At 38.3% G+C, this 16,999-nt stretch overlaps 1 protein-coding gene across 1 annotated transcript in view; it reads right to left on the reverse strand.

Annotated features, from left to right (window-relative positions):
* Nucleotides 1-16,999, reverse strand: part of ERCC6L2 (ERCC excision repair 6 like 2) — a 79,889-nt gene that overhangs the window by 18,727 nt on the left and 44,163 nt on the right. The window contains exons 12-13 of the mRNA XM_021710433.1: nucleotides 14,770-15,928; nucleotides 9,457-9,611 (exon numbers count right to left, since the gene is read on the reverse strand). Coding sequence (XP_021566108.1) covers nucleotides 9,457-9,611; nucleotides 14,770-15,928 — 1,314 coding nt within the window. The remainder of the gene's footprint in view (nucleotides 1-9,456; nucleotides 9,612-14,769; nucleotides 15,929-16,999) is intronic.

The following is a 16,999-nucleotide window of genomic DNA, read 5'->3' on the forward strand; positions in this document are numbered from 1 at the left end:
TACTAAGTCCTTAATCTTATACTCTCAGTACATGCTTGCTAAATGAATGTAAGCTTACACAAATACAACTTTGATACTGTGAAATATATATATTTAGTCTTTGTTCCAAAATCCTTAGGATCTCCAAAGTGATGTGCTTTTGTATGTTAGTGAATGACTGATGACTGGCAGCCCCTGGGTAGCTCCAGGACAGGGACTGGTCATGAGAAAGCCCAAGGCAGGGTTAGGTGGTTGGGACTTTCAGCCCCATCCCAACCCCAGGGAGTAGGGAGAGGGGCTGAAGGTTGAGTTGATAACCACTGGCCAATGGTTTAATCAATCATGCCCATGTAATGAAGCCCCCATAAAAATCCCAAAGGGCTGGATTCTGAGAGCTTCCAGATAGCTGAACATGTCAAGGTTCCCAGAGGGTAGAGCACCCAGTGTTGGCTAGGAAGCTCTGTAGCCCTTCCTTATACCTCGTTGTATGTATCACTTAATGTGTGTCCTTTGTAATAAACTGGTAAATGTAAGTGTTTTCCGGAGTTCTGCGAACTTCTCCAGCAAATTAATCAAACCTGAGGAGAGGATTGTGGGAATTCCGATTTATAGACAGTTGGTTAGAAGTGCAGGTAAAGCAACCTGGAGCTTGTGGCTGGCATTGAAAGAAGAAGAAGGGGCTGTTTTGTGGGACTCAGCCCTCAACCTGTGGGCTCTGATGCCGTCATCAGGTCGACAGTGTCAGAACTGAATTGGAGGACACCCAGCTGGTGTCTGCCACAGGATTGCTTGCTTGCTGGTGTGTGGGAAAATCTCCCATACCGCTGGCCACAAAAATCTGCTGTGTTGATGGTAAGAGCAGATGAAAAACAAGTTTGTTTTATCCACTCAACAACTAGGAAAAATTAATTTTTGGAGGACATTTACCAAAAAATTTTTTATGAACAAGGTAAAAAGTTATTGCTATTAAGGCACGTATTATTTCATCTGCAACAAGAGAGCCTCACATATCAAATTAAACAGTGGGATATGGTCTGCTGGTCCATTTTGAAGCAGTCAGTGCTAAACAGTCAGGAGAATTGTTTATAGTTTAATTGAAATTTGATTCTGATAGTAAGTAATGTGGCTATAAGATGACCGACACCTCTAAAATAAAAGATCAACTTACCAAGAATCTTGCTGCAAAAGCTGTGAGAGCAGATTCTGGTTATGTTAAAGAGGGATATTATCTTCATCAGAAAAATTGTTACAATATCACACATTCCAGTTCAGACATATTTATCTTGTCTAATGCCAACCCACCACACAAGATTCATGTTCCCACTAATAAATTAGAGTAGTTCTTCACATTTTTATTTATAGAATCTCTTTGAGAAGGTTCTATTTAGTGTCTACTTGAAATTCAATTAAAATTAGTTGTAACTGAATATCTATGTGCTGGTAGCATTCTTTGTCCTTGTAATAAGAAGGGAGATTAAAACTCAGTTCCTAACACAGAATTAGGATGGTTTTTCTAGTTCTTGCAGCCAGGGGCATCTTGTAGACATACAAGTACCACGGCTCAATACAATGTGATTGCTATAGCAGATATATATGTGCGCGCACGCACACGTAAAAATAAAGATGAGGAAGAAATTCACACCCTTTGGAGAAGAGTTAGGGGAGAGCTGTCACAGATGATACGAAGGGTGGGAGTTCAAATGCCAGGCCCAGGTGAAAAGGAATTTTAAACCAAATAACTACAGGAGCAAAGGCACAGATGGGTATAAGTGTGTCTGGAGAATAGTTCATAAGCCGAAGGCGATCTAGGAAGAGCCTGTTCATCTTTGTATCCCTGGGGTTGAGCACAGTGCCTGAGACATAATTAGTGTCAATAATCTTGAGTGAGTGTCTTGGAATGAGATCAGAAGAGCAGGCTAGCGCCAAATTGAGACAGGCCTTGTGTGCCATGAAACGAACACAGGAGGACATCTCACAGAACTCTGGAAGACACAGTGACTCTTTGTACTTTTTGCCAGCTGAGGATGCAAGAGTAGAGACATCTTTCTGACACCACCCTTCATGGTCTCCCCCTTCTTTAGTGGGTTTCCTATGCCAGCATTATGGCCGACAGATGACAGATAATGAACGAAGACGAAGACTACCAGCATGCACGCTGCTTAAACATGACTAATTTCACATCACCTGCCACTATGCCCACTTCAACGTGCACTCTGCCTCATACAGCACTTGCATGCAGGAATTCTCAATCTCAAGCATTTTCTGAACTCCCGCTGGGCTGTCCCTTGCTAAGCGGTGGCGTTCACAGGCGTGTGCGAGAGCGAACCATTCCCAGCTCCCTAAGTAGCTTGCACCATACTTGACAAAAGAACAAAAACACATGAAGTGTGCACCACAACTACAGTGGTGACTAGCACAGAGAAGCGGCACTAGAGGAGCTGGGAACAGTGAGCGCCGAAGACTAAGGCCTTATGGGGAGGTGGAACTTGAATCTCACTGGGGTCTCACTGGAGTGGAGGATCAGACAGTAGATGGTATGGCTGAAGGTAATTCCATCAAAGGCCACGACTGCCAGGTAACCCTGAGAACACCTCTCGTTCAGATAAGGACCGATCTTCCCCTGGCTGATTACATGTATTCAGTGGTGGCTCTGAACAACACCATCTCCAGATGATTTCCAGTAAAACTATGAAAGCTGTTCATAGAAAAGGCCACTCAAGCCACTTTAAAATTCTCAGAACGTAGTGATGGTATTTATTGTACCCTGACAACTGAACATTTAAATTTATTCAAAAATAGTCATTTATAAAGTATCAATTATATGCAAGGCATTATTTTCAGTTATTAGTTATTCAGACATATCCATTTCAAAGTTCAGAGTTTATTAGAAAAGAAGGGAAAGATGTGTAGTTACATAACTATTATACAAATTTGAAAGTCACACTTTAGAATAGGAACAGGCCATACAAAGTGGCGCTGGGCGAAGTGGAGAGAAAGCAAGTGGAAGGACGGCTCACTTCCTGCTTGGGAGGAACTGGGCAGACTTTGAGGAAGATCTTGAGAGAGAGAGAGATTTGTAGATGTGGAGGATTCGAAATGTAAAGCTAACGGTTATTCCAGGTGGAGAAAAAACATAAGGAAAAAAGGTAAGCAATCACGCTTTCATCAAAATATCTTTGGTAGAGTAGATATTGCCAACAGTCTTACTGTATTTCTTGAGTCCAGATTGAGTTCAACTATCTGAAATATATAAACATATCCTTTAAAGGAAGGATGCATTCAATCCACAAGAATTTTCTGTCTAACTGCCACAGTGAAAGCCATTCTACGCAGACAGGTTACCTTGAAAAATGAAAATACTGATTTGTCAGACTGGGAAAGTAAAATAGAAATCTCCAAAACAAAGTAGAGACCACAAGAACTCAGGGGAAGCATGAGAAAGACAGGAGGAAAAGACTCCAGGGATGCAAGCTCACTGTCAGTGTAGCGTCCTGGACCTGAGGGAAGTCACTTGTCCTCTCACTCTTATAATTCAGGAAAATGAGACGTTTGGGTTAAACAGTCTTCAAGAATCCTTCAAACTCTGAAATACTATGACTCCCTTAGTTCATAATTTTGCCTTTTTCATACTATAAAAATCCAGAATTCCTATGTATGTGCAGAGGCAGGACTCTCAGATGACAAGGCACAGGTGCTTCCATTAAGTGGCCATGTCCAATTGACACCATGGTTTTCAGAAAGGGATAAAATATAATTTGAAAAGAGCTGTTAAGTACTTAGCTTTCTTTCACTATGTGGAGTCAGTCAGAGTTCAGTGAGGCCTCTATCCACAAACTTTTATGTTGTTACATAGAAGGCATTGTTTGAAGAAATAATATAACTGTATTATACTGCAACTATTCAAACTATTCTATCTTCTCAGCAATTGGAACAATGACTAGCTAGGAGAAGAGTCAGAATCAAACTCCTTCCTAAAAGCAGATTATTTTTGTCAATCCAGTCTGCTTTAAAATTGTTTATAATTCCTTTCAAATTTTTTTTTCTACAGCACCTTCCATGAGAAATCAGCCACAGTTCAAGGCAGGTCCCTCATCTATAAAATTAAAGAACTAAGGTAGATACCTTTTAAGGTATTCTGAAATATTCTATTATTGTTACTACTTGTAATGAAAATAAAATAGATCATTGTGCAGACTACGGGAGTTTTATTCATCATTTTAACTGATATGTAATAATCATAATTATAATAAAACACATTTTTATTTTGAGTAATTTCAATGCCTTTCTTGCAGGGTGCTGAATATGTTGTGCATATATCAGCTAATCAGTTACATTAGTCCATGAATCCTGGTGTCATCACTACAAGGAAGGATGTCACAGGTTCTCACTGCCTCGGACAGCAGGGGAATAGATATCCACATTCATAGTTAAGACTGGATTCTCCTTCAGTCAAATGACACATCATCTTTCTGAATCAGAATGCTATTTACAATCGATCCTAGTCCTGGGCACAGAAAGGCTTAAAAGCCTTTTTCATGCCAATACTAGTCATATAATGTCACACATATACACGCACAATCGAAAAACTGTAATCTTGACTAAAATTACTTGAAAGAGTAATTTTCTGACACAAATGCCATAACATTCTACCTAGATATAGAAAGAAAAGCAATAAGACCACGAAAAATCCCGCCCAGGAAGAGTTAATTCCGTTATATACTAAATAAAACCATAAGCCTTGCTTACTGGGCTACTTCATAAACCAGTCATTTGTGAACAATTACTTTAAACCATCAGGCCATTCGCTAGCCTGAAAAACCGGAGAGTGGAGAATGGAACGCTCTATCTCCCCGAAGTCTGTTCACTGTAAACAGTCCATCCCTTCCTGCTGACTCCAAAAGCTGTATAAACATACTGCAATCAAACTCACTAAAGCTCACAGAAACCCTTTCTTTAAGTAATCTACGAAATGCCAATCTCATACAAATACAAGAAAGAGAAGTTCTTACTAACACAACATTCTGTATTTACAGTATTCTGAACAGTGCTTCAACCTGCAAGGGTTATATAAAAGGCACCCCCCTACGCTGCCGCCCAGCCCAGGCAGACGCTTAGTTCTCTCATTTACACCACACTGCAAGAACATAAAGAGGGGTTTACTATTAATCCAGGTTTTACTACAAAGCGACCCGTTATTTCTCTGTCAAACACTGGCAAGAGTGCCAAGTGTCTGTCATCCAATTCAGGGGATTAAGTCTTCTTTTATAGTCTGATACTTGTACCAATTTATAAAAATACAGATATAGTTTCGGAAAGTTGGTCACAGTCCATATTTTGGCTGAGATTCAGGCAACCAGGGCTGACTATGACAGCTGGCAGGAAACCCAGGAGGGAACGCATCCTCCCCCTTCAGCCATCACATCTCAGTTGCCATGGCGATTAATCCTTGATTGAATGCTGTCTTTGTACATTTCTTTTCAGAAAACTTTAAGCAAACTTAAGTTGAGAACATGCAGTTGATTGAAAAAAAGAGACACCACATCACAAACAGGTAGAATTAACTTTTGTGACACACTTCCATATATTAAAAGAACAAATTAACTCTAATAAAGGTATTATCAGTTCCTTCAAAATGTCTGAGATATTTCTTTTTGGCCTGAGCTTAAACCTAAGTCACACAGGTTTTCCTTCCCAATATCAGACATCTCACCTTTTGAAATGAACTGTTTCCAGAAATAATTCTAAAATGTCTAAATATAATTTAAGGCAAACATGTTCTTGTTTTGCACAGTATTTTACATACTTTGTATTATCAAATAACAAAGGTATAATTAGAAATTTATTTTAGGAGAGGTAGGTTTTAATTTAGGACATCCATAAAATATTTCTATATGTAAAAATTAAAAGTATACACTATAAGAAACCAAAGAAAACATGAAAAAGATAGTATATTTTAGGCCTTTTCTTAACACATGGTTGAGTGAGAAAAGGAGATTCACAGTTTTTGTCATTTTGGTTCTCAAAAATTGCTGTACATCAACAGTACTGAGAAACTATGAAAGACAATAGGGTTTTACCTAGAATTACAGTGTTTATCACTTCTCTTTTGCAGTTTTTCTATTTAGTATATTCCTTTGCAATTGAGTTAGAGGCTCTAACACAGGCTCAGTGACGGTATTCCTCAGAAAGCGAAATACTGGTAATACGTGGCTACTGTTATGTGTCTATCGGTTTCATACAAATAAATAGGCTTTGTATCTTCTTGGAAAGTGAGGCAACATCTGGCTGCACACATATACATGTGCGTGCACACACACACAATCTTTTCAAACACAAGCAAAGTTCTTTAATAAAACTTTGATGACAGACATGAAGCACTCAGAAGAATTCTCAGTAATCACAAAGATTCTGGATTGAGCTCCAGATGAAAGATACTGTACTGTAGGTGGGAGGTCTGCGGCTTTTGGAGACTTCAGGATCAAGAGGCTTGCAGGTATTTTCTAACACTATGACTGAGCTTCCTTTGTTTCTGCTTCGTTTCCCTTTCCCCTTGTTTATTCTCTTTTCTTCTCATGACTATTCTTAAATTTGTTCGGAACTGCAGACCACCATTGCCACCCACTGCCTCACTACAAGCTGCAAAACCTCTCAGTGAGTGACACAGGTTCTTCAACCAAAGATGACGGTGTGTTTCAAGGATTTCCTCTTTAAAGGTATTGAAGTGATATTGATCAAATGATACAATCATTGATTGAGGATTTTTTTAATTCTCAGAAATTCTGTGAGATGGCTTTGAAACGCTGGAATGGAACTTTACCGTATCAAGTAGTGACTTATAGAAGTCAGTCACTGAAGTCATCCATTACCGGGATTGGCCCAATTATGTGACCTTTCACATTAAAAATTGTTTGTCTGTTTGTAGACTTTCTTCTGTCTACTAGCCTTGGTGACATGAAATTGAACCTTCTACTTAGTGTCTTTAAAACTTCCCTGAATGGTTCAGACCCACCATAATTTAATCACAAAACAAATAATTTCCTCATCTTCCCTGAAAAGTTGGCACATGTATGAGGAAGATACATGTCCTTGAAGGGTATGTTAGAGACCCTAGGAGGTAGATATTCCAATCTGTTTCCTAACAAGAGATGCCCCAGACTGAAAATCACTGTAAGAGGCAAGATTTCTCATGAGATTGTGTAGCACATCTCAAAAGTACCGGGGCTGACAAAGGTTAGAGGCAAAGTAGATTTCTAGCATTTTCATTTTTACAACTTTACTTAAGAAGTTTCCATAGGGACTGTGTATTGCTTCTGTATCAAGGTGTTGTTTATAGAAACTAAATGTCCATAAAATTCTTCTCTGAGAAATATTTAGATAAGCTAGGGACCAAATATCCAGGTCGATTATTTCATTAGCATCTACTACAGGGCTTTGCCAAATTATCTGACCTTTTACATTAAAATGCGTTTGCTTGGAAAAGGACATGTTTTTTTAAAAGGGCACAGTTAAAAAGAAACACACCCTAATAAAAAAATCAGCTATCTGTTTAAAAGATTCTAATATATTCTGTATCCTAATAAAGCAAATTTCTGGAAAACCAATATTATTCTGCCTGCCTTTTTCAGATGACACCTACCAGGTCGTTAAGCTGTAGAAATGCTGTCTACTGCATTGACTGAGAGATGATACATTCCTGGATCAAATGAGAATACCAGTATAAAAAGCAGCATATTTGGGTCATGAAAGAATGGTTTCATGAGCTGTATTTTGGCACTGGGCCTGTGGATTACGGTGAAAAATGCTTAAAAGCCCAGTCTTGCAAAGTTCATTATTACATTTATTCTAAGGCTATTGTAAGACAACTGACTGTTTGCTAGATCATTCATGGCCCCATTTTTTAAATCCCAGGCGACAAGTTTCCTTCAAATTCAGTGCCAGGAAAAGCCTTGCTCCTCCTAGAACTGGCATTTTTTTTTGTTTTTGTTTTTCTTAAGGACAACCACTTCATTCAGCGTTTCTCAGCAGGCTGTTACGGCATTTTGGACAGAACAACTCTTTGCCAGTGGGACTGCCTTCCCATCTCCCACCTGGTCCCCTGTCCAGGAGAACCATTTAGTGTCTCTGGTGTCCAGACAGTAATGCCAGTCGGGTACTCAGTCACTGTAGTCACCCAAACTGCCCATACATATTTTCAAAAGCATGAGTTGAGAAATCACTAAATTAGGTAGCGTACTTTCTTTGTTTTGTCTGCCAGAAACTCTAATTTGCCATCTTAATATCTGGGTAGAACATTATGTCCTATATATTTACATTCTAACTTTCTTCCAGTCTTGAACTTCCAGTTTAATTTATTTTTATTAATTTATTTTTTTGAGTTTGAGTCTCACTCTGTCGCCAAGACTGGAGTGCAGTGGCCGCTCCCAGCCACCGCAGCCTCGACCTGCTGGGCTCCAGCGATCCTTCCGCCTCAGCCTTCCGAGTAGCCAGAATTATAGGCATGCGCTACCACGACCGGCTGATTTTTTGATTTATTGTAGAGATGAGGTCTCACCTGTCCAGGCGGGTCTCGAACCTGCGGGCTCAGGCAATCCACTCACCTCAGCCTCCCAAAGGCGCGGGATTACAGGCTGAGCCACTGAGCCCGGCCCAGTTTAATTTATATTCTTTCTAGTCCTTAATTTCATTTGTACTCTGGTTTTATTGTTAAGACAATTCAAATCTTCTGTCAAACCAGGTGAGGTACAAATAAATGAAGATAACTTGATAGTTCAGAGAAATAATCCCATTCATTTTTTAAAATAGTGCTAAATTGAAACATATCACTATTATATGCAGAATGCATTCTGAACTCTTACCTGCAAAGTGATAGTAAAATAACTTCTCAGGTACCTAGCTCTTAAAGACTAATAAGCCAAAGAGAAGAAAGTATTTTTAAAAAATCTTTGACAAAATTGACTGTACATGAACAAAAACTACCACATTTATACAAAACTTTATCTCCATACAACAGTAATTTATGTGGGGATAGTCCACAGGAAGCATTTATTATGTTTAACATTATAAACAACCTTTTGCTAAAATGTACATTCTATATGAAGCCAGTTTTTTGTGTCTTTATTTTAGATGAGAAATTTTGGAGAAAATCTTTCCTTTTTCCATATGAGCAGAAGTGATTTTGATTCAGATTTAACTGCATAATTCCCTCAAATTCCTCTTCATTTTGGGGTATAGGCAATTTTTTATTGAGGGAAACCATTAAGCAACTCAGTATTAATCAGCATTTAGATATACATCTATTGTTTAATCGAAAACATCTTTAGTCACTACAGTTCCCTAAATGGTGTTTTGTTTTTTAAACCTATTTGTACATCACTGAATAGCTACTTTTGAGGGAATTCTAAGAGAAGATCCCATTGAGCAGCTTCTGTGAGAAATGAGGTGAAAACTAAAGATGATATTAGTCTATATCTTTCTTACCTTAGAACTGCAAACAGCTATATTAGCAGGCAGCTGGGAAAACTGCTTCAACTCAAACACATCATGTGCCGCCCACCGACTCATGTGGTTTTCGGCTTTGCTGGATCCGATCACATTCTGGTTTGAGTGAATGTAAGCCACTTCCTGCATGCCACCTAGGAGGTAATGGATGTTTATTAAGTGATGTGCCATTACGAAGCAAAATGGTTTCACATGTACTTTAACAATTACCAGTTATTATACTAAAAACACATTATTCTTGCCTTATATTTAGTTTGTACATTTGGAAAAAAAACCTGAAAAGATAAAGAGTTCAAATATGTTGGTCTAGGTTACCTTGGAAATGATTTTTCCTTCTCATTAATACGAGAACTACTGAGTTTGGGTAATAATCTTTATATTTAAACCTAAAATGGAGTTTGGCCAAGAGAAAAGTCATGGTAGAGGATATTCTATATCATCTGTTTTCTTGGTAAATTTCAAAAAAAAAAAAAAAAAAGAAAGTTGTTTACTGATTTAAAGAGCAGTACTAACCTTATCTGTTCCTTTAAACATGTACTTGATTACAGTGATGGAATGGGAGCATGGGGTTTATGACCTGGGAGTTTCGTGTGGTTGGCTTTGCTCAGTTTTATTGTTTGTATTTTGTCTTTTTTGTACATATGCCCAGAGAATGTCAAGATGGGAGCTTTTTAGGAAATGAAAAAAATTAACTCATGGCTTTTATCTGAAAGAGGTTTTAAAAAATGGCTACAATTTTTATTGTTTTGTTTCTAAGCGCCTATAATTTATTTTTTAAATTGTGGTCATAAAAGGGAAGGCTAGAATTGAGGCCTGTAAAAGCTCCCTCAAGCAGCTCTGGCAGTGAACCTCAACTATGACCTTCAACACTTGTGCTGTTCCAGTCCTGAACCTCTTCAACCAGAAATTGCCAATCATGGAAACACAAGACGTTGTTAAATAATCTGACTAAAGAGCAACTAAGAACATTCTCCTTAAATTTCAAAACACCAGGTTCTATGGCACACAGTTTCAAAACCTTCAAAAGGATTCTTTTGGTAGAAAGTTCACTCTGTTTTTTCTTAATTTCGATGACACATTTTATGCATTATTCAAAATAGCATTAGTTCCAAACTAACTATTGACAACTTTTGCACAGCCAAAACTAAAACAAAACACAAAACAAAACTCAGCTGATTATTTAAAAATAGTATGTGCAATAATTCTTCAAATCAAAAATCTAGCATAAAAACCAAAAGATAAACCAGTACTTATTTACAATGGTACCAAAATATATATAATAATGAACATTTAAATGAGAATACTAATAACCACAAAAGAAAGTCTGATTTATAAATAAACCAAATGCAACCATTAATGTTTCTCTACCAAAATATCCATGTCTCTATCTCAGCTTCTTTGATATAGATTTTTGGGAATAAGTCAGACACTTGTGAAAACAATGCTAGCTCTTAAAATCACTAAACAGATTCTGGGCAGCAGGTGGTAGCAGGGGGAGTTGTTTTCAATCTCTCTAAATCCCTACACGAAAACAGACACAAGACAGCAAAACCCAACCTTTACAACAAAATTAAACAATGAGATACTTCCATGAGCCCTAAAGTACAAGCAGGTGGGGGCCATCCAGTAGTAGCTACAAACCCTGTGTGGTACTAGGGTCTTTGTGAAGGAGGAAGTAGCAACAGGGCACCTGGCAGACCTGAGAACAGGAGACCCCAGAACAGGCAACAGGTACTCACTGGAAAGCACAACAGGCCAGCCGGAGACCAGTAGCTGCATCTGGGAAGTTTTCCTGCCTCCTAGGGCTGACGGGGTGCAGGGGCACAGTCAGGGCTGAAGGGGCTGGCGCAGGCTGCCCCCTGGGAACTCCTCAGACTGGCTCACCAGGGCTCCCACCCAGGTCAGGACCCAACAAAGAGGAGAAACTGCCAAAAGGGAGTCAAAGTAAATAGGACAGGAAGAACACAGATGAGGGGAAGGAAAGGTCTAAAGCAAATCAAGGGGGAGAAGAGACAGGAAAGCCCATCAGAGTGTCTCCTTTACAAAATTCAGGGGAAAGAATTTCATATAAAAATGAGCAAGAGAAAAGTAACGGTTAAATCTCATAGAATTATCAGAAAAAAGAAGACAAGCAGAATAGTATCATTTCCATGAAAACATGCCTGGAAGACGTGCTCACAAAACAGAAAATAATAAAAAGACATGGACCCACAACATAAATCAGATTAGAGTAACTCAGAACTGAGTGACAGAGCTCAGGAAAGACTAAGAAATTTAAAAAATGAGTATGTAAATGAAGACTACACTAGAAGGAACATGAGAGGGGATAAACACAGCAGATAAGCCATAAGAGGAAAAGAAGGAAATTTTTAAAAAGCAGAAAGAAATAAAGAGATAAAAAAGATTTGAGAGAATGTGACAAAATACTGAAGAGAGGCACAGAAGACAGAATACTTGAATAAAGGAGTCCCTGAAGAAGAAAGCCAAAGCAAAGAAATAAACACACAACAAAACACTGGTACAAGCTTTCCCGTAATAAAAATCAAGTGGAAATGACACAGTATATGAATGAATGCTGACCCAGAATAACCAACACTAAGATACAATCTGGTAAAATTACTGGACGAAAATGAAAGGAAAAAAAATCCCTTGGGCATCTAGGGAAAAAAAGAAAAGAACACGTGACACCATATTTTATGCCAGGAAAAATGGAGCTGCATATGTAGACACTCAAGAAAAGACAGTATGGGCCAGGCACAGTGGCTCACACCTGTAATCCCAGCACTTTGGGAGGCCGAGGTGGAAGGACTGTTTGAGCCCAGAAGTCTGAGACCAGCTTGGGCAATACAGCAAGATCTCAGCTCTAAAAAAAAAAAAAAAAAATGAGCCAGGTGTGGTAGTGCATGTCTGTAGTCCCAGCTATCGGGAGGCTGAAGTGGAAGAAAGGCTAGAGCACAGAAAATCGAGTGGAGGTGAGCCGTGATCAAGCCACCACCCTCCAGTCTGGGCCACAGAGACTCAAAACGGTAGTGTGGTGGGTCAAGTATTTTAGATCTAGCAAAACTAATATTTATGTATAAGGGCACAAACTGTTATAACAAGAATTTCAGGGAATACTATTCTCATGAGCACTTCTTGAGGAATCTTCTAGAAAATAAGATTCAGGCAACCAAAACGACTAGAGAAACACTGACATAAGGACTGATGGGGAGGTAACACAGCTACCTGTAAACCCAGAATAAGTGAAGTCTAAGGGGGCAGATTATATAATACGATGTCTGTATCTCTGACAATGAAGACATAGCAGCTCCATTTCAAAAATGGAAGAAGTGGGAGAGTATATGCAAATAAACAAATAAAATACAATAAACCTGAGTGTTTCCAGTAATCACACTGAGGCAGTACTGCTATTTTAATCTTTGGTAATAGGGGACAAAGCAAATGAGCAATTATGGAGCATTATAAGTAAATCACTCCCTACATGGTATTCAAATATAATAGAGAAGAGGTGAAGCTGAAGCTTTATACTCTCAAAGTAAGTATCCATGGAAATATGGAAGTATCAACAAACTCATGGGGAATTTTATCATCATATATAAATATAGGCATATACATAGAAACATACATAAACATATATACACATATCACACACATATAAGTATATATATGAGGAGGGGGCCCCCCAAAACTGGAATTATCTTTTGGAGGGCAGGCTCCTTGGAGTACAGGCGTCCCCCACTAGGTAAGTGTTCTAGAAAGCAACTGGAATCAGTGTACCAGCTAGCACTGTTGTGAGAGGCTGCGTTGTAGAAGAAACGTCCCGAGTTGTGGCAAATAGGTGCCTGGCTCCTCCATCATGACGAGGCACCTGCCTACACCATGCTTAGTGTTCAACAGTCTTTGGCCCAAAGCAGCATGACCCCTGTGCCCCGCCCTCCCTCCTACCCCAAGCAACTTTTGTTTGTTTGTTTCCCCAGATGCAAAAAATCCACAAAGGGAAATGTTTTGCCCACCTGGAAGAGGTGAAACAAAAAACAGCAGAAGCACTAAAAGGCATCAAAATCGACAAGTTCAAACACTGTTTTGAGTCGTGGAAAAAGCATCTTGATAGGTGTATTGCATTAAATGGAGAGTACTTGGAAGGTGACTGAAGTTTAAACATGTCAGATACACAATTTTTATGAATAAATTTAGATTTTTTTGGTCCCTCCCCGTGTATATATACAAGATATATATATATATGCTTACATATACACACAAATAATCTGACTACTGAAAAGGCCCAGTACAGGCATTAGGTAGCAATGGCTGCAAAAATCCCTGAGAGAGAAAACAATTTTGGGCCTCCTATAGTCTTGCCAAATACTTTTTTCTTGCCAAAGGAGTCTGATCCAATCTCGTAGTCAACTGCTCATCTGCAGGTAATATAGAGGACAGAGGAACGGGTTCAACTGCACCCAGGGAATACAGCAAATTGAGGGAAATTCTTACAGATGGTCCGGGTTGTTCAACAGCTCAAATGTAAGGCAATAAAAGGAATGAGGATCACTGTAGATCAAAAGAGACTACAGTAAGTCCCCTACATAAAAAAGAGTTCCACTTGTAAGTCCAATTTGTTTGTAAGCCTAACAAAGTTAGCCTAGGTACCCAACTAACACAATTGGCCATATAGTACCAGCTATATCACTGCTGCTTTTACACTTGCTTCCGGACATCCTGGGCTTGAAATAAAGATACCGTACCACCGTACTCTACACAGTACTGTACAGTAAAGTACACATAAGCACAACTCCTTGTAGAGGATGCACGCATGTGACAATGTACGCCAGACACGTGAACTAACTTACATGACTGGACATGCAAGTGCACATTTGCATTTTTGAAAGTTCGCAACTTGATGATCTATATGTAGGGGACTTACTGTGTGTAACATTTTTAAAAAATGGATAAGACTAAATTGTAGTACCTGGGGATGCACATTTGTGTGATAAAACCACAAAAATGCAAATAAGTAATTACTACAGAAGTCAGAATAATTGGTATTTACAGGGGCAGAGAAACTGTGATTCCGAGGGGACACATGGAGGGGGTCGTGAGTCAGCCAGCAAGGTTCCCTATCTTGACGTAGGCAGTGTTCCCTTTATCCTGCCACCCACCTCTTCCTTATTTGTGCCTCGATGCAGCATCCTGATTTCAGAGCTACTTTATAAGTTAATCCAAGGATCTCTTACAGAACTATCTGATTGCACAAAACAAATTTTTTTCCAAGTTTCAGAAGGTATCCATAGTTACCTAAAAATTTATCCAGTGATTCATACATCTGCTCTTGACTGACAGTCTCATTTGAAAATTTCATTGGCTTTCTTGGTACGAAAGTGCCATTTTTCTTATTATGGCTAGGCAATTTTGAAGATAAACTGATTCTGTCTTTTCTAGTTTTTGGTCTCTGGTTCTGTTTAGAGGAACTGAAGCGGCTGATAGATAAATCATCATCCGAGGATGAATAATCATCAATAAACTGAGAGTTATGATCCTCATCTCTTGTAGGCAGTTCGTTTGTTCTCTTCATTATTCCAGGAAAATTGTGAAGCTCCCCTTTGTTTTTCTTTTTTCTCTTAAACCTTAAAGAAATAGTAGCTCTATCCTTTTTTACTCTGGTCTTGGAAGAAATTTCAATGTCATCAGATTCTTCACTGATATCACTAGTGCCTTTTTTATTCATCACAGATTTCAGGGTTGTGTTCTTAGGATTTAATATTTTTGAAATTATTTCATTTCCTTTGTCATCAGTCTTTTGAACATCATCATCAGTCATTGTTTTTACATGGTTTTCTGTTTCAGAATTTTCAGATCCATCCAAGGGTGGCTTACTTACACTATTCTCAGGGAATCTGTGAGGTGTCTGCTGTGTGGGATAGACGACATCGCTATCTTCTGATTCTGTGACATTATGTAAAATGCAATGTTCATCTGTATTTTTTAGTTTTTTCTCATCATCAGACTCAGAAGAAATGCTTTGTTTTAAAGTCTTCTCACTTTTATAAAAAATGCATTTTTCATTTGGATTTAGGATGTTATCTAATTTCTGATGTTTTGAAGTACCAAGAGAGTTCTGATTTTTCTGACAACCAGCATCTTCGGCTTCTGCTGAAAGGTATGTGGGCTCCTCATCAGAACTTTCATCAGCAGAGGGAGTGTTTCCAGTATTATCCTCAACTGCTTTACATTTTGTCTCCAACAGTTTAGAAAAACCACACTGAAGCAGGGTAAGCTGTCCTGGAGAACCAGAAGCTTTACATGAATCAGGTGCTTTGTTTTTAGCAGTCTTTACTGCCGAGGTTCCTGCTGATTCCTCATCACTAAAGTCGCTGCAGAGATCACATGCTTCCTTTGCCAGGGACTGTGCAGGCTGTTCTGGAGCTGTGGGTTCTTGACAGTCTGGCTCCTTAGGCTGTATTAGGAGCAATGACAGAAACATTAGAAAACCTCAAGATAATGATATGGACTCGATTACACTGGAGAGGAATTGACTGTAGGTCAATCACTCAGGTACAAGTATATCACCTGGTATTTTCTAAAAGTGCAACTTTTAGTAAACAAATGTAAAGGATTTAATATTACAGTCTGGTACAGTCTTTTCTCTTTTCAAGTTAAATAACTTTCCAACATAAATAAAAGTTTAAACTAGAGTACTATACGATCAAAGAATTTTAAAGGAAAACACAGAGTGGCATGGTCGGCTTCTAAGACACAAGGACTCACAATTCTGGCCCTGAAAGTAAAAAGCACACAACTTATTGCTTTAGAATTATTGAAATTTACTGTAGTCTAGCAAGTACTTCTAATCATGCTTTAAGAACTAATGAAATGTATAGGAGTTAACAAGGTAAAGAATTCACAACTGGAAAACTGTTCTAATTGATTAAAAATAAGTCTAGTAGGATTTGATTACCAAAAATAAAGAGAATTAAGAAATACAATTTGTTTCAAATTTAAATGCAATATTTAATGTGTTTTTTTCCACATTAATCAAAGTTAAATATATTCTTCAATTTCCTAAAACTGAGGCTTTATTAGTAAATGATTTTGAGACGGCATTATCTGGTTATTTCTGCCAACATTTGATATTCATGTATTTCTCTAAATTTAGAAAAATGCTCACCCTATATTCAAAGTCACTGGAGTGGTATAAATTTAAAGTTAGCAAACAAGAAAAAACAAGTAACGATAACAAAAAAATCTCCACACATATATTTTATCTTTCAGATAGCCTTATAATGATAGTATAGATTTTGTGGTATGTGAGATGACAAACTACTAGAAAGACCACAAAAGTAGGGAATCAAATGAAATCAAATATCTGCTTTGAGTTAGAGAATGATTTTTATATTGAGATTTAATACTCTTAAACACAGTTAGATGGTGATTTTTTCCATTTAATTTGCCATTTAGTAAAAAATTATTTATCTGGATTGGGCTAGTGACCTATGGTGCATTTAATTCTGGATTTACAGTATGGTGT

This window comes from Carlito syrichta, unplaced genomic scaffold, assembly GCF_000164805.1.
Source record: "Carlito syrichta isolate Samal-C Ts95f unplaced genomic scaffold, Tarsius_syrichta-2.0.1 Scaffold78061, whole genome shotgun sequence".
Classification (NCBI taxonomy): domain Eukaryota; kingdom Metazoa; phylum Chordata; class Mammalia; order Primates; family Tarsiidae; genus Carlito; species Carlito syrichta.